The 26,558-nt window shown below is 39.6% G+C and overlaps 1 protein-coding gene across 1 annotated transcript in view; it reads left to right on the top strand.

The window, feature by feature from the left end:
• The first annotated feature begins 13,009 nt into the window (after nucleotides 1-13,009).
• The window catches only part of LOC121302247 (zinc finger matrin-type protein 4-like), a 40,315-nt gene continuing 26,766 nt past the window's right edge, over nucleotides 13,010-26,558 (top strand). Inside the window, exons 1-3 of the mRNA XM_041232087.1 lie at nucleotides 13,010-13,132; nucleotides 17,600-17,701; nucleotides 25,061-25,150. Of these exons, the coding sequence (XP_041088021.1) occupies nucleotides 13,046-13,132; nucleotides 17,600-17,701; nucleotides 25,061-25,150 (279 nt within the window). The 5' untranslated portion in view covers nucleotides 13,010-13,045. The remainder of the gene's footprint in view (nucleotides 13,133-17,599; nucleotides 17,702-25,060; nucleotides 25,151-26,558) is intronic.

Here is a 26,558-nt window from a genome sequence, read left to right on the forward strand (position 1 = left end):
TAAAACATTTTTATCAAGTGTTGGACTTTTGTGTTTGTGGGGGTGACAAGGTTTACGGAAGCCATATAATGCCCAAAAAGGTCCTATTGAAATGAAACCGTTTAAAATTAGCACGAACAGCCAAGCATTTTGGAAAGCAACTGAAAACAATAATTCCATACAGTATATAAAAAAAAAAACCTTGAAAAAACAAAGATTTACATAAAACTATCTTTAAAATAAAAGCACTGAAAAATGAAATTAATAAAAACCGAAAAACGAGTTTATGCAAAATAGTTCCCTGTGGGCAGCAAAATCAAGATCCACGGCAAAAACACCAGGGTAAGTTTTTAAAACCATTACTTCTTGCTTGGTGTTACCACTTAAATCTCTTCCTTTCTGCACCCAAGCAGGTTTATGGTGCAAGCAGTTGCCCCTGTAGAGAATTAGCTTGTTCATCAGTGTTACTCCTCATTGTGTGGATCGCTGCTCTGGCATGCTTTCTGTTGCCTCAGAGGAAAGAGAGAGATGTAGAGCCCAAGGGAACTGTGAGTAAAGCCGAAAACACCATCGTCAGCTTTGAGAATGGAAGCTGTAAAGTTCTCTTTCTGTTACAGAGGTCACGGTGCAATTGGAGATGCATGCCGTGAGGGAATACAGCGTTCTGGGGAGGCCTCGGCAGCACATAATGGCAGGCGTGCTCGAGAAGGCTTTGAGTTCAGCTTCCTGAACTCATTAATCCACGAATCTCTAAACACTGTGTGCTTTATAGCCTCACTGGGGGCTGCAAGAAGCATGTTATGGAACTCAATATTCAGCCCAGAACTGTAAAAAAAAAAAAAAACAATACAGTTATTATATTGATTACTATTTTGTTAAATGAAAACAGCACATTTCGTGACAGGAACATATGACCAAATCTAACGAGATTAACCTGAAGGGACCTTTTTTTAAATGTAATATTACGCTACTTTTATTATTTCCAGGGGTTCTAATGTTAAGGTTAAACCTGGTAAAGACAAGACCATGTGGTGTGTCTTGGGAGTCACACGGTCATGGGAGCCCTGCTTTGTGTCCTTTGTTGCCAGTCTTTACTGAGAGAGTGTTGTATTGGATGGCAGGCTTCCATGGGTTATGGACATTAACCCTAAGGTTTAAGGATAGGGTTAGGGTTATATCATGAAAAAACTTTACACATTAAGTACATTGACAGCATTGCAATTATGTGTAAGTAAACCTGTAGTTAATGCACACTCACATAGTCTTTGAATTGGATCTTTGGATTGTTCTAGTTTTCAGAAATCCAGAAGGATGTGCTGAGGTAGGTTTTTAAAGCAGTGACTTCATCTGCAGTGGCTCGGAATCAATATTCTGTTTTTCATTCCATTCTGGCGTCTGCTCTCTCACAAGCATCTCAAACCAGCAATGTTTCAGTTTTCACATCAGGTGGCAAGATTACAAGCAAACAGCAAAGCAATCCGGAGCACAACGGACTTTAAAACAAAGTTTTATACTCATAACAACATCGTTTTTCTTTTTTGTTGGTCATAAAGGGATTCAATGGCGCAGATTCACTTTTGCTAAGTTGCTCGGTGCTGTTTTACAACCCTCTTGGTGGCTCTTTATAGTAAATGTGTCTTTGTGTGGATTAATGATGAGTTTGGCACAGCCGTTCATATTTATTAGTAAGGGGGTGCAGGTTTTAAAAATGGGCAGTGCAAACTGGAAGGTTGCATTGAAAGTGGGTGTGTCTCAAGCACGTTCTAACCAAGCGCTTTACACAGCTTTGTGTGTACCCCTCCCACTTCCAATGTGACACACCCACTTATAACTGACCCCACCCATTTCTGATTAGGCACTGCCTGTTTGTGAACCCTCCCAGTTAATTAGTGAGGAATTCCTCAGGTATCTCAAGGGAATCATTGGGTAGGCATTGTTAAACTCATCTTTGCTCACAATATTATTCAATGGCCTCTTTCTTATAACCATCCTGAGCTAGTATGTTCATCAGATGTCTTGTGCGATACAGAATCATTCCACAGTGTTGATTAATAATATCCTGTTGACACAACCTAAATAATGCACAATCATCAGGTTTGGAAACATGGGGAGTGAAGTGAAGAGCAATCACAGGGTCCTGTTAATGGCACTTTATTTAGGTAGTATGGATAGGGTCAGGAGGGAGAGGGTTAATAAGCTTCACATTGTCGTTATGGATCCTGTCCCCTGTCGGTGAGATGAGACGAGGTTAAAAGCTCTAGAACCACAAATGCAGACGATCCAGCTCTTTTGCATCGTGGTTAAGATGCTCGCGTGCGGTGCGCGGGGTCGCTGTTTCACACACAGCCTTAGCCCTGTTTCATAGGCATAACAAACAACAAACAGGTAAGACATGCAAAAGTGGAGACAAAAAGCACCCAACAACTCAAAAAAACCAATGCATCTTGGTAAGCCAAAGTAAGCAAAAAAAATAAATAAATAAAATAAAAACAGCATTTTCAAAGTATTTACACTTTCAGCCTGGAGGAATGACAAGTTAAACATGACTTAATCACATCCTGGGAAAAGTATTAAAAGGCTCATTCCATTTCGATAGGGTTTGGCACTCTGCCGCTTTTGGGGGCTGCACAATCTGGCCCTGAAAACAAACAATTGGCCAACACTTCAGTACATCCCCAAGACCAGAAGGAGAAGGAAGTAATAGCGCCTGTCTGATCAATAATCAAAATGTGAAATGAAACAGCTTAGGTTTGCGAGAAAGCGCAAGCCAAGATTAAAATTAAAAACAGGATCCTGACTCCTGGCCATTAAAAAGAAAAAAAACAAAACAACAACAACCTAAAGATGGAATTGAATCAGACCTATCATTCTGAAATCTCCGTTTAAAGATCTGTAAGTAAGCTGATTACTCAGCAGATATGTCAGTGAACATCATAATTTAGCTGATTTGTGGGACGGAAGGAAATAACAGTATTAGTAGTAGCTGAAGGTGTGGAAAGATTAATATTGACAGTGATTAAGAAATGATCAGAGAGAGAGATATATATCTGAGACTGAGAGATTGGAGATGTCAAGACCCGTGGTGATGAGCCAGGTTAGGGTTAGGGTTAGGGTTAGGGTTAGGGTTAGGGTGAGGGTTAGGTTTAGGGTTAGGGTTATATCATGCAAGAAAATGTACACATGAAGTACATTGTAACTATGCATAATAACATTGTAATTATGTGTAAATAGCACAAATGTATTTACTAAGTAACTACTATATAAATCTACTTATTTAAAGTGTGGTCCAAAATTCCCACTGGAATTGTTTTTAAACGTTCCTGTAAGGTAAGACATCTAGAAGCTGTGCAGCACATAAGAGAATCTCTGATTTGCGTTGAACGTTTTGAATCTATTTCTGCTTTTTTTTTTCATGTAGACACACCAAAATTAATGGTACTTTTTTTCCACAGGCTCTGCCAGAATATTCATGAGAGCCAAGGAAAAGATATAAACCTGTACAATTGCTCCTGATGGATCAAACCATATCAAGCTGCAGTTGCAAGACATGTCTGAAGCGTGCTATTGCTGCAGAGCGCAGCTGGCGTGAATTCCAAGAAACAGAGCCTGCTTTTCCTTGACAGCGGTCCTGCAGCTAATGGAGGACGTGATGGATCCCTTTGAGTTCTTTATGATCACTGAATGTGCAAACTGGAGATTTTATAAAGAAATCACATGGTGGGTATACAGAGCTAATGTCGTACCATTGACCATGCAGCCACCTCAGCAGAGTGAAAAGAAGCTGATGGCACACGTTTTAGTGTCCACCTTCGTCTCTCCCAAGTCAGCATGGGGGTGGCAGCAGTGGGCTGGGTTGAAATAAAAATAATTGGGCTTACCAAATCGGAGAGCAAATCAGAAAAATAATTCAGGCACTCTGCAAAGTTTCGGTTAACTCTAAACCTAACCCTGATACAAGCATGAACACTGAAAAAGACTTCAGTCGAAACTTGTGTAATTGAACTCTTAATCTCTTTTAGCATCTCTGTTAGTGTTTTATAGTCATGGCTGGCTACAAACACTGCCAGGGTGTTCAAGTTTAAAGGTTTAGGAGAAACTGCAATTAAACACGCATGTCTGCTGCTTATGGTCTATCCTGGGTTTTCTGGCAGGTAAAGGGTTAACTCCGCACCACAGCCCGTTGCCCAGAGGCATTACTCAGAAAGGATTTGATGGATTGCCTTTTTCTCTTCGCCGTTCGTGCGTGAATCAAACTCAGGAGAGAGGCGGAAAACAATAGGAAAGGGGAGTCGCTCCTGCTTCAAGGGCAGCAGCAGACCCAGGCCTAAGAAAGAACATCAACATGTATCATTTTGTATAGCGAATAAAGAGAACTGGCACAAAAACAATAGAGGACTTTATAATCTGTCACTAAATCCCATTTGTTCAAGCATGGCACATTAATAAGGAGATGCAGTTCAGGTGTTTATGTATCCAAAGACATGAAAAGAAGAACAAAAAAACACTTCTTGAGACGGCATTTGTTAACTTGATTATAAAGGTGGCACTGATTCATAGATGCCAACCATGAATCAAAATTCTTTGACAACCTTTCCGACTCTGTATGTTCTGTACTAAGGCCTACCCCTTATTAGCCCCTGAAGCTACAAAAAAGAACTGAGCACTTGTGCAAATGTTTTCTCCTTAAAATCCATTTCAGAGCAACTCCAGTATCATGAGGAGGAGACTGACAATCTGGATCCAACCTGTCGGCACATTTTATACCCTGTTTCGTGCACCTCATTGCAAAAATAGGATTTGTATTTGTTGGACACATTTGTACTTTAAAGGGTTAAGTTTGCATGTAGCTGCTTATAAAGATATATCACAGACAGTTAAATTAAATGCCGGGGGTCATAACACGCAGAAGAAATTACAGCTTCTGGAAACGGTAACACCAGAAAAGGCTGTTACAAAAGTGGATCTGTTTTATCTCATTCAAACGTTGCTTTTCCAGAGAGTTTTATAAGCTTCCAAAGAGGTCTATATAAAACGCTCCATTGGCTCCACTTGTAGGCTAACAATCTGAGTATCGTCTGACTGGAGGAACAAGCATAAGCCGAAGCTTGATGAGGATTTGTCTCTTGGAAGTGGTTAGATATGTTGGGTTTGTTTTAAGAGTTAGAGACATATTTTCGAAGCGTTTACTCCAGTCTTTAATTTTTGGAATGAAAGAGAACCCCATGGAAATGATACAACACTGAAAAGCAAAAAGCTTGTGGCTTGGAACTTGGTTTCAGGAGACTAGGTTTCATTGCACGGGGGAGACCTGAGAGACCTGAGGTTTGACAGCAAAGTTGTCTCAAACTAGGTGACCCAGTCTCCTGGAAGCAGGTTTCAAGCCGCTGTTCCTGAATAAGTGGCTTTGTGCTCCCTCAGCTTAGCTGAAGAGCAACTTTTGAATGCTGAACTCTGTTTGAGGAATTGCAATGAAAACACACCTGAATGCTTGCAAGCATGTCATGAAACAGCAAGGGGACAGTAACATTAGATAACTGTCCTGGTCGACCCGACTGGGACAAAAAGAAGAAAAAAACCCTTGGCAAAATGTTAACGTTAATAAAATGTACAAAACTGGATTTTATATCTATGGATACCCCTCTTTGTAGCACAAGAAGCGTGGGTAACACTTTATATCAAGTGTCTCTAATTACTGTGTATTTACATAGCAGCTACTTCATGTGTACTTACACATAATTACAATGTTATTATGCATAGTTACAATGTACCCAATGTGGAAATGTTTTAAAAGCCCTAACTCTACTCCTAACCCTAACCCTGTTCTGATAAAATTGTGTGCTTACAAATATATTGTGTAAAAAGATTTACAAATGAAGTTATATTTGTCCCTGGTGTTAACAAGGGGAGCCACTGTTGCTTTTCACCTTCTTCAAACACGCACGCAGCCCATGCCACAGAAAATGGTTTTACGGTACAGTTCCCTTTTGTATTGTTTCAGAGATGGGGTAATTCGATCTAGCTGCTGCAAATCGCACAGGGCATGCAGAGACCAGAGAACAACAACAACTGAAAGAAATCACAGACAAGAAATGACAGAGGGTGCCAAGAAAATGTTTCTCGTTTGCGTTTCTTTTGGCACGAGACGAGTCATACTTTTACACTTCAGTCCATTTGATTATTATGATTATGATTATTATTAAGATATTGTTGTGCCTTTAAGAAATGTTCTCTTCTAAAGGACATGCAATATCTTGACCGGGTTTTTAATTTAGATTTTTTTTCTTTCAGTTTGATGGTAGCCAGACGCATAGAATTAGTGTTGCCATCTTGTGTACAGGAAAGAAACGTATATGTCAAATGAAACACATGTAACAATATCAGGGTTTTTTTCTTGATGGCAACAATTCTGTGTTCATCAGGCATTTGTTATATACTGGACTAAAATGAATCTCACACAGCAAACAGCTTTGTAATATGGGGGAATATCAGCACGATTTGGCGTGAATGCATACAAAATCACACACTATTATAGACTGCTTTATTTAGTCCATTGTCATTTTCATTGTTATGTGGCCAATTGTGATGTCACTGGTTTGAACGATTGTGATGTCATGGGTTTGAACGATTGTGATGTCACTGGATTGAACGATTGTGATGTCACTGGTTTGAACAGGCTTTGTAATTGAAGCGAATTCTGAGAGGTGCCTCTGTTAAAAAATGGAAAGTAAGCGATGTCATCCGTAATCTCTGTAGAATTGTGAATTGTATTGTATTGTACAGTACAAAAGTCTCCCCTAGCAAAAGCATAGCAAAGTGTAATAAAGCACAGAGGAAACATGGTAAAGCATAGGTAAGCATCGTAAAACACAGAAAGGTTTGGTAAAGCACATTAATAAACAAGGTAACCCATGTAAATCATGGTAAGTATATACCGCTATGGCCAAAAGTTTTGCATCACTAATGATCTTTTATTTAACATCATGTAATCAAAGAAACTACAAAATGATATCGCAAAAGTCAACCGCAAGCCATAATATTAATACAGTTTCATTTTTTTTTTTTTTTCGTTGAGTATATGGAAAACTACAAAGCGGTATGTAAATTCCATTAATGATATTTTAATTGCAGGTCAGAAATAAAAACATTTACCGAAAAACAATATTGATTTGTTTTAGGTCATATCATCATTCCTAATCAAGACACCTGCAGACAGAAATGCAATACAACCCATATATTGAGCAAATGAACTGTGCTATGAATACCAAATTAACTCTACAGCAGTTGACTTACATACCGAATGAAACTCTAAAACTGAATCTTCAAGATTAAAATACTGTGCAGTTAGCTGATGTGCGCCATCTACTGGTATCAGCTTGTATTGCAGCTTGTCTCTGGTTTCCTTGGTAATTCATCTTACAGTGTAGGCATAACAACAGATGTGTAAAGAATTACCTCTGAGCTGCTTTTCAGAACCTAAAATACAAAAGTAAAACTTAACAACAATGCAATGTTTTTAAATATTACAGATCATTATTGTTTTTCCTAAAGTAGCATTTTGTAAATAAAATCTGTGCATCAAATTAGCCCCCAGGCTACAAATAAATACAAAATTGCAAAGGTGCATTAAGACAATAAGTCAGAAAAGATGTCTGCTTCCAAAATACCTTTAATGCAGAAAATAGCAACAGAAACATGGCCCCACATTATGCTCGATCTTCAAGCAGGATTTATGTCCCAAATAAACCCAAAACCACTTACATTGTGTCATATTTTTGGAAAGTGCATCGGCACAGATGTGGTCTTTTTGTGTGGTCCTCACCATGAATGAAGATGAAACACTCTGGAATGTAAGCAGCGATTATGTTATCAATCTAAATCGAATTCCTCAGCTTGAAAGAGTGGGCAGGGAGAAACATTTTTTGGACAAGCACCCAAGATCCACAACGGCAGTAAAAAAGCTTACCTTGCCTCGACCGTAAATCAGACTGAAAGTCCAAGAGCAACACTGCCCAACTCCTTGGCACAGACAGCAGAACCTGCAGCATAGGGACTAGACTGTAATCGAGAGAAACCCTAGCTAATTTCTTATTATTAGCCTTTTTTTTTTTAGTGGTTCTTACTGTAATTACTCATATGCTACAGCTTTGGACAAAAGTTTTGCATCACCCTATATAATTAACAGATTTGGCTTCATGAAACCTTCTGAATAATGTTACGTTAACATATTGAATTGCATGCCGCTTTGCAGTTTTCCATATACTTAACGAAGAACTGAAAAAAACTGAAACATTTGACATTTCAAAATCGTTTTCTACTTTCTTTGATTACAAATTAGCAATGCTCAGTTGTGTTATTTTGAAATCCAGCCTCACAAGCCAGAATTTTTAAGAACAAAAGCGTTTTATAACAAGGCAGCTTTTCTCATTTTAAAAAAAAAATGCTTGGGTTCATTTACAAGAAAAAGGTTTTCTTAAAGGATCAATTAATAAAGTTAAAATAAATAAATAAAGACCGGGACTCGTGAGGTCACATAGAAACCGTGCGGGCCAACCTGCGTCAGTCCTCCCATCTCCGTGGAAACCGTGCGAGAGTTGCCACCCCATTAGTCTTCACTACAAGGCCCCTCAGCCACCTGGACCAGGCCCGAGTCATGTACAGGAAATTAGGCTGCTAGCTGCATTTTGCGCTCAAAGTTGGGAGAAGCAAAAAGCAGCTTTTGATTTAGAATAATCCCTATACTGTAAATCACTTGATGTGTATTAAATTGAAGTATGTCACTCACTGTTATTCAACAGTACCCCAGAGACAACAATCACAATTACAATGCAAAGGGCAATGGTAGCGCTTTTTGCAACTGTTGGCATCCATCGCAAATTAAGCACCCCTTCATCCAGTGAAAACAAACAAAAAAGACTATACAGTCAACACTAGGGCTCTCAATGTACTGCAGGTCAGAGACTAATATATCTCCCTCAGGCAGGTTGCAGTGTACATGTAAATCAAGTGCAGTAATTAACAAAGCCTGTCAAATCTTTGCTTGCTGTGACTGCCAGTTTATGGAAAACTTACAACTCTGTCTGTTTTTTTAGAAGGCAACAGAAGAGATGGGGCACTTGTAGCGGTGTCAAAACACATAACTCAAATAGCCCGCACTAAACTGAAGCTGTATGTGAGCTGTGCTTTTCCTTCTAGCAATACCCTTCTGTATCCTCTCAGCAGAAATTACACGTATACATCTGTTAATAGTGTCGTCTCGCATGCGTGTACAACATTTAAAACACAATCATAAGTCCTGAAGGAATTACAGCCTTGTCAGGTACAGTTTTTAAATGATAAAGCGTATTTAAACGTGCTTCTTGGGACACCCCTACACAGCGTGTGAAGTGCATGGCTGAAATGATTTATAGAACGATTACATTACCTACAAACCCATTTGACGTATTTCATTGGCGAACACTTGAATGCTATTTCTGAAAACCTATAGCCCTTATCTTCTCTTACTTTAAATGAAGGAAATAGATCTGTTTTGGATTTTTTTTATTTTTGGTTTTTTTAAGAACTGCAATTCCAGATAAACCTCTAGGGGGCGCTGTGGTACCACAAACTGATCGAAGAGGACAGAAAGGGTATGAAATGAATGGTCAGGAATAAGGATCAGTAAATAGATTCTATCTATCTTGGTCAGAGCTGGTAGTTTGGCTCAAGTGCCCTAATGCAGGTCGAATAGCTGGTTCAATAAAAGCCGATCGTAAGCACATTTGCCTCTCATACCCAAAAGGCGCTGCCGTTGGCATTATTTTCATTGTCAGTTTGCGTGTCAGCGTCCCGGGTGACAGGGAACGTTCAATCAGCTTTTAAAACACTCATCGCGGAAGTTAATTACCATTAATTGGTATTTGGTTGCAAAGGTGAGGGAAGGATGGCTTGTCTCATTTTGAAATCGACACATCAGTGAATGGATTTGTTTAATATCTGCCGATAAATACTTTGAAGTTGAAGTAGGAGAATCAGCACAGTAGTTAGTGAGGATCTGAGAAGAAACAGCAATGGAGAATTATATCAAAACAAAGGATATCAATGAACTATTCAGAAAATATAAATGATTCCTATAGGTTTAATATGTAAATGGACTCTGTAAGACAAATAGTGACCTATAGTGACCATGCTTGGGCATTATGCTTAACATGTAACTTGTTTTGCACAGCCAGGACGCATGCACATGAGTATATATAAAAGGATAGCTGATTCTGGAAGGTATTCATTCTATTAAAATTAAATAGCCAGCGACCTTCTCGGAAGTGCCTTTCATTTTATGCTGTCGACAGGGTCAACTGTTTACAAGGTTTCAATTGTACTCAAGGTCAGAGGAAGTCATGATTCTCCACTATTTTGGTCCGCCGTTGAACATACAACAGAACAGCCCCAGCCCTACAGCAACGCTGTTTTCATTATTATCAATAAAATGACAGTTTCTACCAAAGAATGCTTGTCTTCTTTCATTCTCTGCAATGTCCCGTGCTATAAACAGTGACACGTGACATTGCAGAAAGGTTGCATCTACAAATGAAATGTTTGGCTCTAGAACACACACAATCTATCTATCTATCTATCTATCTATCTATCTATCTATCTACATATATATATATATATATATATATATATATATATATATATATATATATATATATATATATATATATATATATATATAACCTGGGATAGTTCAATTAAGTTAAAAAAAAAGAAATCTAACCTTCTTGACATGTATTTAAAAAATATAAAATACCTGAGAATCTTTATTTCTAGTTTTTATAGATGTTATTTTTTTCTCCCTTTGAAAAAAAGATTAATTTATACTAAATATTTTAAGCCGTTCCTATTTATAAAAAAAAAAAAAAATCTTTTTTTTTTCTTTTTTCTTTTTTTCTTAAGCTGCTCTTCAGTTCTAGTTGTAGCCTGCCACAGATAGACACAGTGTCGGCTAGACCACTCACTCTTTATAGAAGTAAGAGCTGGCGCCATCTACTGATCTGCTACTTTGAATCAAGTTTTGTTTTTTCTGGCAATTGTACAGAAATGTATTTTTTGTGAATAGCACACTCTTTTGAACCTAGTTCTTCTCACATTATAGTTCTGACACATGCCTGTTTATATGCAGTCGTTATCTTGAAAGAAGATTCAGCGGAACAGCATAATTTTAGATTCTCTATTCGGTCCTTAAATATTTAATTTACACATATTATACTTTCCACTTAGAGTTTACAGATCCTACCATGCAGTACAGCAGAAACACCACAAGATGGCACTGTAAGTTCAGTCACAGCAGCACTGCAACACTGTTTCTAGCACGGGATGAAGGAATTCCACCCTTTTGGTTGTTTCTGTGACAAAATATTGAATGAACAAATCGGCAAGCATGCCTCAGTCCCTCAGTCGAGGATATGTGGAAGCATGTTTAAGAGAAGAGATACGTATGACTGTGTACGCTGTGCCCCCCTGCCTCGGGATACCTCGCTCTCCATTTATCTAATGATGCCTTCCTCTTCTCGCCTCCTCTCTTCAACCGTCTCTTCTTTCATGTCAGTCAGTCGGAGGACCTTGTCTCCCTTTCTCATCTCCTCGGCTTGTTTTCGCTCCTGTCTATTCTGTTTCAGCTGCCAGTGTTCACGTCTATCCCGCAGAGTGACTGACAGAAAAGGGAATTGGGATGTTTCACGCTGATTCTGAATAACCCCGGGCCAAGACGCGCGCTCTGTAAAAGTGTTAGTTCAGGTTCACGCAGTAAACCCTAGTTGGGTTGATGAAGCACTGTATTGAATTGAGTAAAGTGTCTATTCTCTGAATGACGATATCTGAACAATCCAGCTGTGTGTTGTTATTTGTTACATTAAACTAGGCATCCATAGGGCAGGCTTTACTATATTTAGGGACTGCAGGCTGACCACTTGAGCAGCTAAATGGTCTGGCATTTGTCGCTGTTGTATACAGTCATTCTCAATGATCTGTGACATATATTTTATTGTGCATTTAGCCCAATACTGTGTGGTTCAGTGGTTAAAAAAACAGGCTTATAACCAGGTGGTCCCCAGTTCATTGAACCTCCTTGTGCTCTGTCTTTCGGGTGAGGCGTTGTTGTAAGTGACTCTGCAGCTGATGCATAGTCTCACACGCTAGTCTTGTATCTTGTAAAGCGCTTTGTGGTGGTGGTCCATTATGAAAGGCGTTGTATAAAAATGAAGATTGTTAATGTTGTTATACATTTATTTAAAATGTTGTCTTGCAATAAAGCTGAAAAATATTAGAACTATGTTTCCTCAAAGCCCACAGAAATGCCAGTGAGGAAAATACAGGTATTGCACATTTGGCTCTCAAAGCACTGTAGTAACATTTGGGATATGTAATCAAACTGGAATATCAACACAGTCTGATTTCACAAAGAGTATACATTTCCTGCGGAAAACTGAACACCAGTGGCGGTAGACCGTGATTACAATAATATAATTAAAATTAAAACGCTTTTGACTAGAAGTCTCACGTCATACTCACTTTGTATCAATCCCTTTTAGTGTAGCGGATACAGCACGTCTCCAAAAGTTGTACAGCATAGCCATACGGTGTTTGCACGGTACGGTATGGATTCAATGAATGTTATTGCATTAAATACCGGTAGGCAGTGTGTGCGTGTGTGTGTGTGTGTGTGTGTGTGCAGCTGGAAACGTACTGTATGATTACACTATACTGTTGTGCTTATCATTACGACTGTGCATACATTCATTTTCGCTTGTTTGCATTGTATTTTTTTTTTCTTTTTTTTCATCCCAGTGGCGCACGACGATGTTACTTGTTGCAGCAGGTGCTCTGTTAGCAATAAGCGACCTGTCAGGCTGCTGCTGCTAGCAACGCCAGAAACCTTGTTTGAGAGGAGAAGTGGGCGTTTTGTGTACTACTACCCACCAGCCAAAGAGCAGCGAGAGAGGCGGGGAGCAGCATCCGATGTTACTACAGTACCACTGGCATCTGGAGAAAGAATCTCTCAGCAGCAGCAAGCAGTCTGCCTCGCTAGTAAATGGATTATACCGTCTCCCTCCAAGTGCAGCATCAGTTAAAGGTGTTCCCTACTTACCTGTACCAGGACTACAGTTTGGAATTACAGGTACGTCTAAATATCACTTATCATTAAACACGGTTAAACTAGCATGTTTTTTGTTTTTTTTTTCTACCACAGCACTGTAACGAGGGAGCGTGTTTTTGTCATAACCAGCTATATGCAATGAAAATGATTTGAAGCGTGCTGTCTGTATAAGTTTGGAGTTTTTTAAATCCAATATAAGAACTGCTGCATTGCACGCTAAGAACCAAGAAGACGTCAGTTGCCAATCACGTGGCATTTATATCTGGCTGGACACATCCATTTTCACGCAACTAATTGCGGAGGCTGCAAAACCGTGATACTGTGTCGTGCATGTACACGATGCACGTTTTTATCGTGTTACATGTAATTTTACTAGACCATAAGGAAAACACGAGTTTTCAAAGACACGATCAGCAGCATCTCATTAGCACACTTCTGCAACAGAGAAGCCACACAGATCATAGAGTTTGATTGCCGTGCAGGCCAGCAGGCGCTCTGGTGGACAGTATCTTTGAAATGTGAAGTCCTGGCAGATTCAAATCTGTTGACCTGTATAACCCACAGGTGTGCCCGGAGTACAAAGGGGGAGTCTGGGGCATTTTATTAGTACTGATGGGATCAGGGACCAAAGACAATGCAATTAAAGGAAGACTTTAGATATAACACATGGGGAGGTGTTCCCTTTATTTGTGGTTGATGATGGTGATGGTCAAGTGGGTCCCAGGGTAGGCGTTGTGTGCGTGTGTGCATGCAAAATAACAGCTGGGTGACCCCACATGGTCAGGACATGTCTGCAGATTTGTATAGCTCGTTTCAAGTGTCAAGCAGCCACACTTGGTCTCCTTTGCACTGTGGTATCATTCTGCCGATGTCAGTCTCATCCCAATAGCTTTGTGCTTTACCATTGCCCCTCGGTGCAGATCCATTGCATTGCCATTGTAGTGCCACTGCCAGCCACTGATTGGAGATCATCCAGAACGGGCGTACAGTAGCTGGAATACAGTGGGACCATTCATCTGTTACTGTAGAGAATACCAATGCAGCTGTAAACCAATTTGATCTTATGGACTGAACATCAGAAAATGCTGGCATTGCTTTTACAGATACAACTTGTATTAATCAACACATTTAAATTCTACATTGAGTTGTGGTAGGCTGCTGCTTCTTTTTTTTCTGTATTGGAAAGTTAGTATTTGAACTGACCACACACAAGTGTCAGAAATCTAATGTCTAGAGTTGTGTCTAAGAAGGTGATGTCGCTTTTATTATTTTTTGATATTTTGTATTCTTTCACAGTTTTTAGCGATTTTAGCACATTATAATACCAGTCCAGTATTGATCAGTTTTTTGCACTCTGTGTGCAATCCTCATCCATTGATTGAATAGCACAGATCCATAGAGTAAAGGGCACTGATGCTTGTATTATTGGAATGAATGAACTGTTCCCACTGAGGGCAGAGATGAAGTCAATTTGAAATCAGTCCCGTTTGTTTCCATCCGCAGCAAACCAACATGCTTTGAATTGCGACTCTGTAATGACCTTTATGGTGGTCTCTTTCCAGTCATAAAGCACAATAACACAGCATTATAGTAAAGGCAGTAAGATCCAGCCGAACAGGTATTACCAATATCGACGTGATTGATTATGGATCAGTGCTTATGGCCCGTGAAGTAGTGATTAGGGTTAAAGCTTTGTGTTCACTGTGAACCCTTATAAACCTTTAATATGTCCTTGTTGAAAAATTGTGTGTCTTGTAGTAAATGCATAGCAAAGTGTAATAAAGCATATTAAAAACATGGCAAACTATGGTAAACTATGGTGAGTGCATCTTATAACTACGGTAAATCCATATCATAACCAGGGGGAAAATATGTGAAAACTGTGTTTCTAATTGTTGTTGCTGTGATTTTGCAGTTCGCTATACTTTACCTATTATTAGACTGTGCATTTCCCAAGCTTTGTCATTATTTTTCCATACCTTTTAAATGCTTTCACTGTCAATCATACTTTCTGCTTATTGAAGAAAAAAAACCCTGATCGTTTCAGGCTGGTGCTTTCACCAGTCTACGCGTTGTAATTTCACATGTCAGCAGCAGTAGTTAATATGCTTGCCCCTTCATACAAAGCACTTGTCTAAACTGCCATACGGACACATTGATGCCCTCTTCTGCTAATGACTTTGTTTAGGTTTGCCCTGTAGCTAAATTGCAAAGCTTGGCGTGCAAAACCCAGCTTCAATAAAGAGGCACTGCCGCACAACACTGCTGCTCTCATAAAAAAGACTTGTTAGCTTCCAGAGAGGGATTTAGCTGCACTATAGCTCTGCAACTCTGAAAGGGGTCAGAGTTTGTATGCAATTAGGAGTACATTAGCTGCGAATGCTATTCTGATTTTATTTTTTTACCACCTTGATTACATCATTAGGGACAGCTGTATTAAGATTGGTGTCTGTTAAGTTAGTCTTGTGTTAGTCTTTGCAATTGTCCCGCACAAATGTCTTTATCACAAATCCTCCCAGGACATTCCCTTATAAAAGTATGGTAATAAATATAACAAACCAGGTTAAACTATAGTAAATGCATGGCAATGGAAAGGCATGGGTAAACCTGAAAAAAAACCACCATGCAAAAATACCATGGGAAACGTTTATAAGGGATCAAGCATTGGATGAATTTAAAATGTCTAGTATGCTTAATGAAAGGTTTCTGAAAAGACTCCTAAAGACTCACAAGCAAGCCTGCAAAGTACTGTATAGATTTCAGCCCGGTTTTCTCAGTTCTCGTTGGATATGTCAGAAAAAAAATCCTGTTGCAATATAGATGCTCAACTAGTAAAGACAGTTTGTAATAGGATATTGATTTTTTCGCAGGGTTTTTTTGCCTCAATTAAATCGATCAATACATGCCCAATTGCCCTGGTGTCCTATTTGGAACCTCACATAAATAAAACAAAAACTTTCCTTTGCACGTTATTAGACTAAAGCTTTGCCATGATGGCAGAATTTTTTTTTTTTGATTTCCACCTCTACTGCTTCCGAGAGGGGTTTATTTTTCCACATAATGAGGTCAGACTCCGTTCAGTTAAACTCTTGGAAAAGTTTTGATTGTGAAACAAGTTCACTTGGGTTTTTTTCTCCCGTAACTTGAATGAGACTGTGATTCTGTTTTATTGATAATGTAAAAAAAGGCAAGCTACTTATTTTAAATTCAAACTGACCGCAAACAGCCGGTGAAGTTAGATTGATTTAATTAAATCGTAATTAAGCAGAAACTGTTATTTGCAAAACAGGTTCTAACATTTTTGCAATCATTCATATTTAAAATCCAGGAAAGGCAATTTAACTGAACTCGCTTTTTGTGTTCTTTGTTACCTTTTGTTTTTTTTTCAATTTATCAATGAAACAGAATCGTCGTCTCATTGAAGTTACGGGAGGAAAAACGAAAGTGATCTTGTTTCACAATCAACACTTTTTAAAGAGTTTAATTAAGAAACTGAGCCAGCACGATATAGTGTTAAAGGGGCATCACGTGACCAAAAATAGAACCCGAAAACGAAGAGCCTTAAACATGCCACCCAAAACTTGCTTAAGTCGTTGCATCAGCTTCTTTACTGAACGCCAAAAGGACTGCTGACTGCTGAGGCGTGCTTTTAAAGAACCCAGCTCGTTTCTCCTCAGGTCTGATCCAGGGGGACATTCAGTTGAAAAAGTGTTGTGATTTGAGGTTGCTTGCCTCTTAGAGACTACATAGTGGAAGCGATTTGTTGCTGATGAGACACAGGTTTGACGCTGTTTTCGCTGAAAGCAAACTCTTCCATTCTGTCTTAAAGCCTCATACTTTCGTTTATTACTCGTTGACGGATTGCTCAATGCCGTTGTCTCCACGAAACGAACAAGCGCTTCATTCAGAATGATGAAATTCACTTTCAACTGCACATCCGGCTTTCACTCGAGGTGAAATACGCACGCACCAGCGGGCAGTGTCCAAGGTCATCAAGTGATGAAATGTCCTTGCAGTGAGCATGCAGGCTCAAAGAAACAGGAGAGAGAGAGAGGACAGAAAAAAGAATAATAAACATGAATCGATACAGAGAACACAAACAATAAACTCATTGTGCTTATTTTTACTTTTTCTCTTTTCGTTTATTATTCTTTCTTCAATTTGTTCCAGCAGCAAAGTGTGCTTCACCCAGCATTTCACTGGGAACCTCATGCAGCTCAGCCACCTCTGGTGCATACAGTCATTGCATTCCAACAACTGGAACAGCTGTGGCAGCTAGATTTCCCCCCTGAGTCATGGCAGTGTTTCTCCTCTCTGTCTACCTCTTTAACTCTGACTGGGCTTTGTCAGGGTGCTTCCTGCTGTCCTGTATATCAATGCACAGGTGTCTTGACTGGCGCAGCGAGGCGATCTCTTCAAAACGAAACCCCTTAAGTATGGTTTGCTTTTCCTCTCTCTCTCTCTCTCTCTCTCTCTCTCTCTCCACAGATGAAGTCTACAGAAGTGGAGCAGGAACTGTTTACTGACAGCTACTGCAAAGTGTGCAGCGCCCAGCTTATCTCCGAGTCCCAGAGAGTCGCCCACTATGAGGTGAGGACACTCGGCTTTCCCGGAGATACTTGATAGAAGAAACCCGGAACAGGGTATCAGCCCAGCCTGGAGCGCTGTGTTAATTTCAGTATTAATGTTGAAATTGGTGAGGATTGTGAAAATGTTCCTGCATTTGCACAGTAGCTTCTGTTTGACACAGAGGGGACTTTTATTGCAGATTAGTATACAGTTGTAGGGATAAACTAATTTCGTTGTGCGGGGATGGACATTAGACTCCCATTGAATAGCATTCCTGGTTTTACTATGAGTTTAATAAGACACACCTAAGCTTGTTACCTGTACTCTGTGGCTAATCAAGCTCGTATTAAAATCTGGAATCCAAACTGCTATGCAATAGGAATCTTTTTTCCAAGAAAGTTTTCCATACTTAAAATAAGTTAATACAGGCATGAACACCAAGGCTGTGAATATATTGAACTGTCAAGGAAGTATTGGAGGTTAGCAATTATACAAAAACCTGATACAGGTGATCTTTGACTTTAGTGGAACGCCTGGTTGCAGGTCGTGGACTGCACGTGGATCTGGTGGTGCCCCAGATTTACAGACGCATTTCTCGTTACATAAAAAAGTGGACTAAACCAGATTTGTTTTTGTTTTCATGACTCTTGTATTAAGCTGGTGCCAAGCAACTTGAAAATCCCATCTCTTTCTATCAGATGGAGATCAAACAGTTGGAAATGAGACTCCAGTCTCAAGATAGTGGGTCCCTGGCAGAACGTTGTTTGAAAAGGAATAGGAAATGCGTATTAGAAAGCAGCCCAGGATTTTTGGATTAACTCCAACACTTAGTTATCAGGAGTTAAATAAGCAATGGGTTAGCCTGATTCTCCTGCATGCATATAACTAGAATTAAGAGTCGCACTTCTGAATCAGAAATACCAGGTTTCTTTGTAATTTTCCTTTGCTGTGATAAATATTATTTTAGGATTAGGCACATTTTCCTCATCACATGAATATTTATCTGATTGAAAATCCTTCCACATTAGTGTTATTAGCAGAGGTTATTGACATGTGTATTTCAGTGCTAAAATCTATGGTGATCTTTATGTATGCTAAATAAGAGAGAGAGCTGGTCTTGTATCCCAAGCGACATCCCTTACAGTAAAGTTTAAAAACACCTCTGGGTATTTAATAGTACTGTAATGTTACTGTAAATGCCACGTCCGCATTGCCATGGACATTCATTTTATAATGATTAACATGCATTTCAGTGCAGAATAAAATGTGACATTGGGCGCCAAAGACAAAAAGACCAAAGGGCAGTATTTTCACAGATATAGTGTTTGAATGCATCAGCGCACCTTTCGAAAGCTACAGTAACAAACAGCTTGCTTTAATGCTGGCTGGAGACTGAAAGTAACCTTCACAGTGCAGTTGTGCCCGGTTCACTTCATTTCATTTTTGCCGTCATTTGATTTATTTAGTTTTCCGCAGCATGCTGCGGGGAAGGGAAAAAAAAAATACTGAGCGTGAATGATTTGTCAGCTGCATTGAATCCGGTTTTCCGTCACGTCTGTAATTTCAGCAAACCGTCGTTACTTGTGTCAGACTTCTACCCCTGCTGTCGCAAGCTGCTTGATGACGAGTTTGACAATTGGAGAGGCTGTAGGGAGGCTGGAACATGAATGCTTTCCGATGCTCCTGCAATAGACAGTTAGTGATTGTATTTTACTGCAGATCTCCGACATGTATTCCCTAATATATACAAACTTAATACTGCTTGGATTACTGTAATAAGTATGATCAGTTCAGTGTTGATACAGCAGTTGCTTGATTGCAGAAATTGCTAGCATGTAAACGTTTTGGCCCTAACTGGAAAACTAAAACAAATCGGTTCTATACATTGTAACCCCGTAATTACACTGCGCTACCAACCTGCCCAACAGGATGTTGCAGGATTTTCAATTCCAGACCCTATGGAAAACCACGATGCAGTCATTGCTATTCATCTACTAAATCTTTTAGCATAATTAGAATGCTCAAGCACAGTAAGCAGGGGTTATGACCCCCCACAGGGGTCACATAAAGGTCGGTAGGGAGGGGCAGGTGGCAAATCAGTCATATCACCTACTGGTGAGTAATTATACGGGTCAGTCATTTCTGATTGGGTGTTGCATTTCAGCACAGTGGACCCAAGACATTTCATAGCACAGCTGAGCCGACTTCTTGCAGAGTACAGTGGTGCTGATAAGCCAGCTGTCTGGTACTGATATGGTGTAGGTGAGCACATCTTATAATATGCCATTTGTATGCAACAAGAAAACACTGCATCTAATTCAAAGTGTTTATCTTAAACCAAACCTGTGAATTTCTGACAGTCTGCCAGATCTCCCACAGTGTGATTCCCACAAAGCACTTTATGGATTCTGAAAGCATCTCCTTAGTGCCTGCCCAGGAGCGCTCGCTTGCTAAGTTTCTCGCTTTCCTTTACGGTAATGATATCAACCTTCAAATGCGTCCACCCCTGTCTGTTTTCATTCTGGTGACTCAACTCAATGTGCCATCCTAGGGACAAGACGTCGTTCCGAGCAGAACATTAATGTAATTAACAAGCGCTTTGCTGACAACTCTGCGTAACCCAGTTTTGCTAAAAGCAAGTATATGGTAATTTCTATCAGATCTTATCCCGGGGTACAGCTGTCACTTTGCATCCTATGCCAGACAGTTTCAAGGGCATTAGCAGGAGGATCTTACTTTTGTACAGTACAGTGCCTGTATTGCTCAAAGGTCTCAGCGGCAGCATTGCCAGTGAGACCCCATTGCACACCAGTCTCCAGGGTCTTGGCAGTGATTTCTGTCAGCCAGCCATGTGGAAACAGGCTTGCTGAATCTGTTGCAAAGAAGAGGTGATCCAGGGTGGGTGTCATACAGATAACCCTGGTGAGGGCTAGCACTGGTAGCTATGCATGAAACCGTCTCACTGAAAATGGGCCATAGGGCCACCATGGGCAGCCAGCCTGTTACTGATTTAACCTGACACAAGTGCCAGAAGGTATATATACTGATAAATCATCACCTGATCACTCGTTATATCACCAAACTCCTCAATAATGGGATCCAAGTCATTATTTTATTACTATAACATCTCAAAAAGCTCTGCAAATGTCCGTGATATTCTTTGAGCGCTGGATGCGGAAGCAGCTATCTTCTTTGATTGTGTCTGGGTTATCTCTGTGGTGCAGGGGCTATGTGCATTGCTGAGATTCAGCTTCTCTTGGTCTCACTTGGCCATTGAAAGGTTTTCTCGGCTTTTTCCAGAGGGAAAAAAGGACTAGAGACCTGAGCTTAATGTCTTTTTGATGATGTCGGACAGTCCGACATCACACCGGAAAGGGCAAACTGTAACATAGGACCGCAAAGAGTTAATACTTACCTAAACAACCCATTAAATTCTGTCTTAGGCCTATTGTAGGGTGGTTTGGGGAACTACTTTTGGGACCAAAAACACAAATTAATTTCCCTTACTTACAGGGGATTCGACCCCAGGCTTCAGGAGGAGAGAGACATGAAAGGTTAATGAGTTTGCAGCTAGTTTTGTGATACAGCACATTTTTTTCTTTTCTGGCATTTGGAATATTTGGTTGCATCTGCAAATCCTCCCCCCCCCCCCCCCCCCCCCCCTTGAGAGCTGAACTACTGACCCCCATTCTCCTCCGTATATCTGTGGAGCTGGCAAATAAAAAAAAAATTCTGCTGTACAAAATTCTGTTTTAATAGTTCCTATTTTAGTAAGGAAAACTATTGACGCAGTTTAGAAAGTTTTCAGACTGCTTTCCCTGGGGAAGGAAGTTTTTATAAAGTTTCAAAACTCAAATAATAAACTCCCTGAGGAATGCCAGTACTGATGGTGCCTACAGAATAAAACTTATCAAACTGTGTTACAGGCAATTGAATTTTTCATTTTGAAAAATCTCTGAAGGTAAGAATGCAATAGCCCTTTTTATTCCGTTGTACGGAAACGTTAATGATTAGAGTGAATGGTAGAAAACCAGTTTCCTGAAAGTGACTTTGGCATAAAAGCAGTTGCTAAGGCAACAACCCACGTGGCCTTGGGCGTAGGATGTTGAATTAATGATATAGGATGTGCTAGAAAGTATGGGAAGGGAGACCTATGGGAAACAATTAACTAGAGTAACCTTGTAAAAGAGAGTAGTTTGTGGTTGGTTGCATCTGCGTGAAGTAACAGATGAATATGAACATAAGAACATAAGAAAGGTTACAAACGGGAGGAGGCCCTCCAGCCCATCTTGCTCGTTTGGTTGTTAGTAGCTTATTGATCCCAGAATCTCATCAAGCAGCTTCTTGAAGGATCCCAGGGTGTCGGCTTCAACAACATTACTGGGGAGTTGGTTCCAGACCCTCACAATTCTCTGTTAAAAAAGTGCCTCCTGTTTTCTGTTTTGTATGCCCCTTTATTATATGGAAACCTACAAAGTGGTTTGTAATTCAGTATGTTAGCATTAACGTTATTCAGCAGGTTTCATTCGACTTCATGAAGCTAAATTAGTTCATTCCATAGGGTGATGCAAATTGTTTGGCCAGAGCTGGACTGGCTTATACTCAGGTTTGCTGTCTTCAGTGAACAATCCTTTTCAACCAATATTCATTTGCATTTAGACCACATCCCATTTCTTATCTGTCAGTACATCTGAGTTTAGCTGGTCAGAGCAGTATCACCCGAGGGGACAGTGAGGAAATGTTACAGAAGCATGTGCAGAATCGCAAGCACTAATTTCAGGTCTTAATTAATTACAAAGACAAACACATGTGCTGTCAGTTCAGCTGTTTTTTTTGTTTTTGTTTTTTTGTTTTTGTAAAACCCGAGGCTCACCTCATGACATGGTTTGCTGCTTTAGAGGTGCGTATTGATTTTGCCTAATGATCCCACTATGCTTGGTTGTCAGTTGCTTAGAATGAGAATGTCCCCGTGGCAACAGAATGTACTTAAAGTCTCAACTAGGTCTATCTAATGTAGTTCAATACAGCCAAAAACGTCACTTTCTGAGTATAACGCTGTGCACCTTTTCAGGTGCGTATCTGTTGTGTAAGGGGTGTGCTGTCTACTTTGGTAATTTTATATTCTATGAGGCATATTATATTGTTTTTTGTTAAGGTTATACTGTATGCACCAGGTGGTATTTTAGACCCAAGGCTATTATGTTCTCGAGATGAAACAGAGACTCAGAAGTTTTGGTAGCCTCCCCCTCTGTTTCCCACAGTAAAAGCACAGCAAAGATTAATAACGCACGGCAAAGCATAGGCAAGCACTGTACATACCGAGAGGTATGTTAAAGCAAATTGAAAGACATGGCGAACCAGGGTAGATATACAGAGTAAATACAGAGTAATACCATAGGAGAAGCTGCAAAATGAATGGGCAGATTTACTGTGGTAAACTTTGAAAAGAGGCAATTGATTAATGGCTCAGGATTTGTGGATGGAAATACCGGCTCTATTTTTATAACCGGATAGCTTTGGTTTACGCACTGCTTTTACCAAAACACAGCATGACAGAAAAAGATCATCTCTTGACAGATTTTGTGTTTCATTGTGTGTCAATCAACATTAATTGCACAGCAATGTTACTGCACTTCATGCAAGCAGCCTTACAGTCGTTCTCAGTAAAGACTGGATTATTAAAACACTGTGATATCTCGTGAGTGCTTTTGTAATCCTAGAATAAAAATAACAAAATAGTCTTGATTGAGCTGGTTGCAGAAAAACTCATGAGGCCAAGCTTTGATCACAATATTTTAAAATCCTTTGTTTTAAACCTTTTATCATAGTAAGAAAAAAAAGGCATCATTAAAATAAAATTAAATTCATATATATATATATATATATATATATATATATATATATATATATATATATATATATATATATATATATATATATATATATATATATTTATTTTTTTTTTTTTTTTTTTTTTTTTTTTTATAAATGTGGTGTGGGGATTGTAACCATCGGGTAGAAGTCAATTTGCAAATATAAAAAAGCTGTGTCTTAAATTTTGTTAAAGAGTCTGCAGACTTAACACCACCGCGTACAGCAAGGGGAGCAAGATATGGAATTGAGCGAGGGTCAAAATCCTGTTTGAAAGAAAATGAACAGTGGAAGATTAAGCACAGGGAGCTATCCAGTGCCATGCTAAATATTGAGATTGCATGTCACTTGTCCTGTAAGCGAGATTCTAGATTACCAGCAATTACAGTAACAGGAAGGACACAGGAATGACACAGATAGCCTCTAGCTTGTTCATAGATATACAGTAGTGCAGTTATCCAGTCTCGCTGATATTATAGCACGCCATAATCCACAGTTCCAGCTTTCTCAGTGAGGCATGGGTTAAGGGAAGGAAGCATGCTTTCCCCATGGTTATACAATGCAAGTTCCATACTTTACCCTGGTTTGCCATGTTTAATATGCTTTACCATACCTCTGTTCTTTACAATGCTTAACTATGCGTTAATATGCTTTCACTGTGATTTATTACACTGCTGTGTTTTTACTAGGGGAACCTTTTTACAAGGGTCCGTGTGAGATGTAATGTGATTATCAAAACAGAGCACATCTGCTAATGAGTTTACACTGTGTACACCAATGTACGTGGTGTTGAATGTGTCTGGGCTTAATGTGGGTTTTGCTCGACACACAACAGAATCAATTTCCTTTCATCTTGTTAGCACAATGCTACTTGTGGGTGGGCTTGTAGACGGTTTGAGCAAGAACGCTGAAGACGTTTCACTAAAGCTTTATGCTGCTCCTTAGTCTAATGCTGTACTATCCAAAGGATATGACAGATTGTCATTACAGAAACCCAGCCAGTCTACAGCTATGGCCAAAAGTTTTGCATCATCACCCTATAGAATTGAACTAATTTTGCTTCATAAAGTCGAATGAAACCTGCTGAATATTGTTGAGTCAGCATATTGAATTGCGTACCGCTTTGCAGTTTTTCATATACAGTACTGAGAAAAAATATCTGACATTTAACATGCAAATCTAACATGAAATACTACTATTATGGGTTCGGATAGACTTCTGCGATATCAATTTGCAGTTTCTTTGATTACGTGATATTAAATAAAAGATTTAAATTATGTTCATATGGTCTAAATCCTAAAATTCTAGGTGATGCAAAACTTTTGGCTATAGCTGTAGATCTTGTGGATCACATGACAGGTCACGTGACCTCACACACTTTCATACATTGGAGCTTCTCCCATGCTATACCCAGCCAATTTGAAAGACTTTGGAATGTATATTTTGATATTTGGGTAACCACATTTCTAAGGCAGATTACCTTTACGTTGTCCATTTCTTTTCCTTTAGAGTCGGAAGCATGCCAACAAAGTCCGTCTGTTTTACATGCTGCATCCAGTCGACGGGGGCTGTCCTGCGAAGAGACTCCGGACGGACAATGTGAGTCTATTCTGTCTTGTCTGTCTTTGCTCACGATGTGTTTGTATTGAATTTATTAAAGCTGCAACTGAAGTTCCCTGAGGACTGAACACGAAGCAGAGCAATGACATTTAAATGGCTTCATTTTAGAATAAGGTTTACAGTCAAAGCTATCACTGCAAGCACATGTCAGCTCGACATAAGAGCCTCTTCAAAAAACACTCCCTCATCCGTCATGTCAGAGCATTTGCACCAGTCTGTAATTCCATTTTGAAAAGAACACAAATGCAATAGGAATGCATTGGTTTTGTACCAAGACATTGAATCAGTGATGCTGTTTCCCTGATGTTGTGTTTCCGGGGATGCTTTGTTTTTGTTCACCCAAACACCCATTGCTAGTTCGTATTTCTTCGTTGAAAAGGCTGTTCTGGTTGCTTTTCATTCATTTACTTTATTTAACCCAGGGTTTATGAAACGCCAGTATGCAGCTTATCTGGAGCGCTGTGTGTATATAGTTGTATATATATTATGGCTGTTTACAGACTCTGTGGTCATTCTTAAGGCTCTTTTAGCCATAAATGTTAAACAGCTTGGATTCTAACCATGTCCATGTGATCTGGTTTTTCATCTGGTAATCAGCTCTCTGCCTCAATCTCACTCATTAATGCACAGTTCCTCTCCCACCTTCCTTATCAGTGTCCAAACGCATTAGGAGATTTCAACTGCTCTGCCTGTCTGCTTTCCAGTCCATTTCAACTGAAACGATCAGGTTTATCGGAGCTGCGCACAAGCAAGCCACTGGATTATCTTTTTATCACGGACGATGTAAAGAATGTACGCCTCTGGTAATTGCAATCATGCTATTAAACATGCGAGGGTTCTTTCAGATTTCAATTTAAAGTGGTAGTCTAAGTTAAAACCAACAGTAAGAAGTCTTATCTAAAGGCTTTCTGATGTACTAATGAGTCTGCTTTATAGAAATGGGAAGGCCTGGCAATCACAAGATTTGTCTGTGATATTTGATGTTTGTTTGTACTGTTGTCCGCCATCACCAAGTGATCTTCTGTGAAAACACATATAAACACTGCAATGGATCTGTATTAAGGAGCAGTTGTAGCTCTATGGCAGCTACAATGGGGCGAGGCTACCCTTGGTAGAGCCTGTATAACAGGGCACTGTGGTTAGGCATTCCCTTAAAAAAGCCACAAAATGTGTGATTTCTTTATAACAGCTCTGTGTGTAATTAGCAGATGGACTAGCTTAACTGGTCTACTTACAAAATCAAAGTGTGCTTTCCCCGTTCTCAGAGTTTTCTATTTGATGACTTTCGATATAACCATAAAGACATCGTTTATATCCGAGTCGTCTATCCCTTCCCAGAACAGCACTACATCAGCACTTTATTTACTGATTCATTTATTTTACCAAC

This window comes from Polyodon spathula, chromosome 29, assembly GCF_017654505.1.
Source record: "Polyodon spathula isolate WHYD16114869_AA chromosome 29, ASM1765450v1, whole genome shotgun sequence".
Classification (NCBI taxonomy): domain Eukaryota; kingdom Metazoa; phylum Chordata; class Actinopteri; order Acipenseriformes; family Polyodontidae; genus Polyodon; species Polyodon spathula.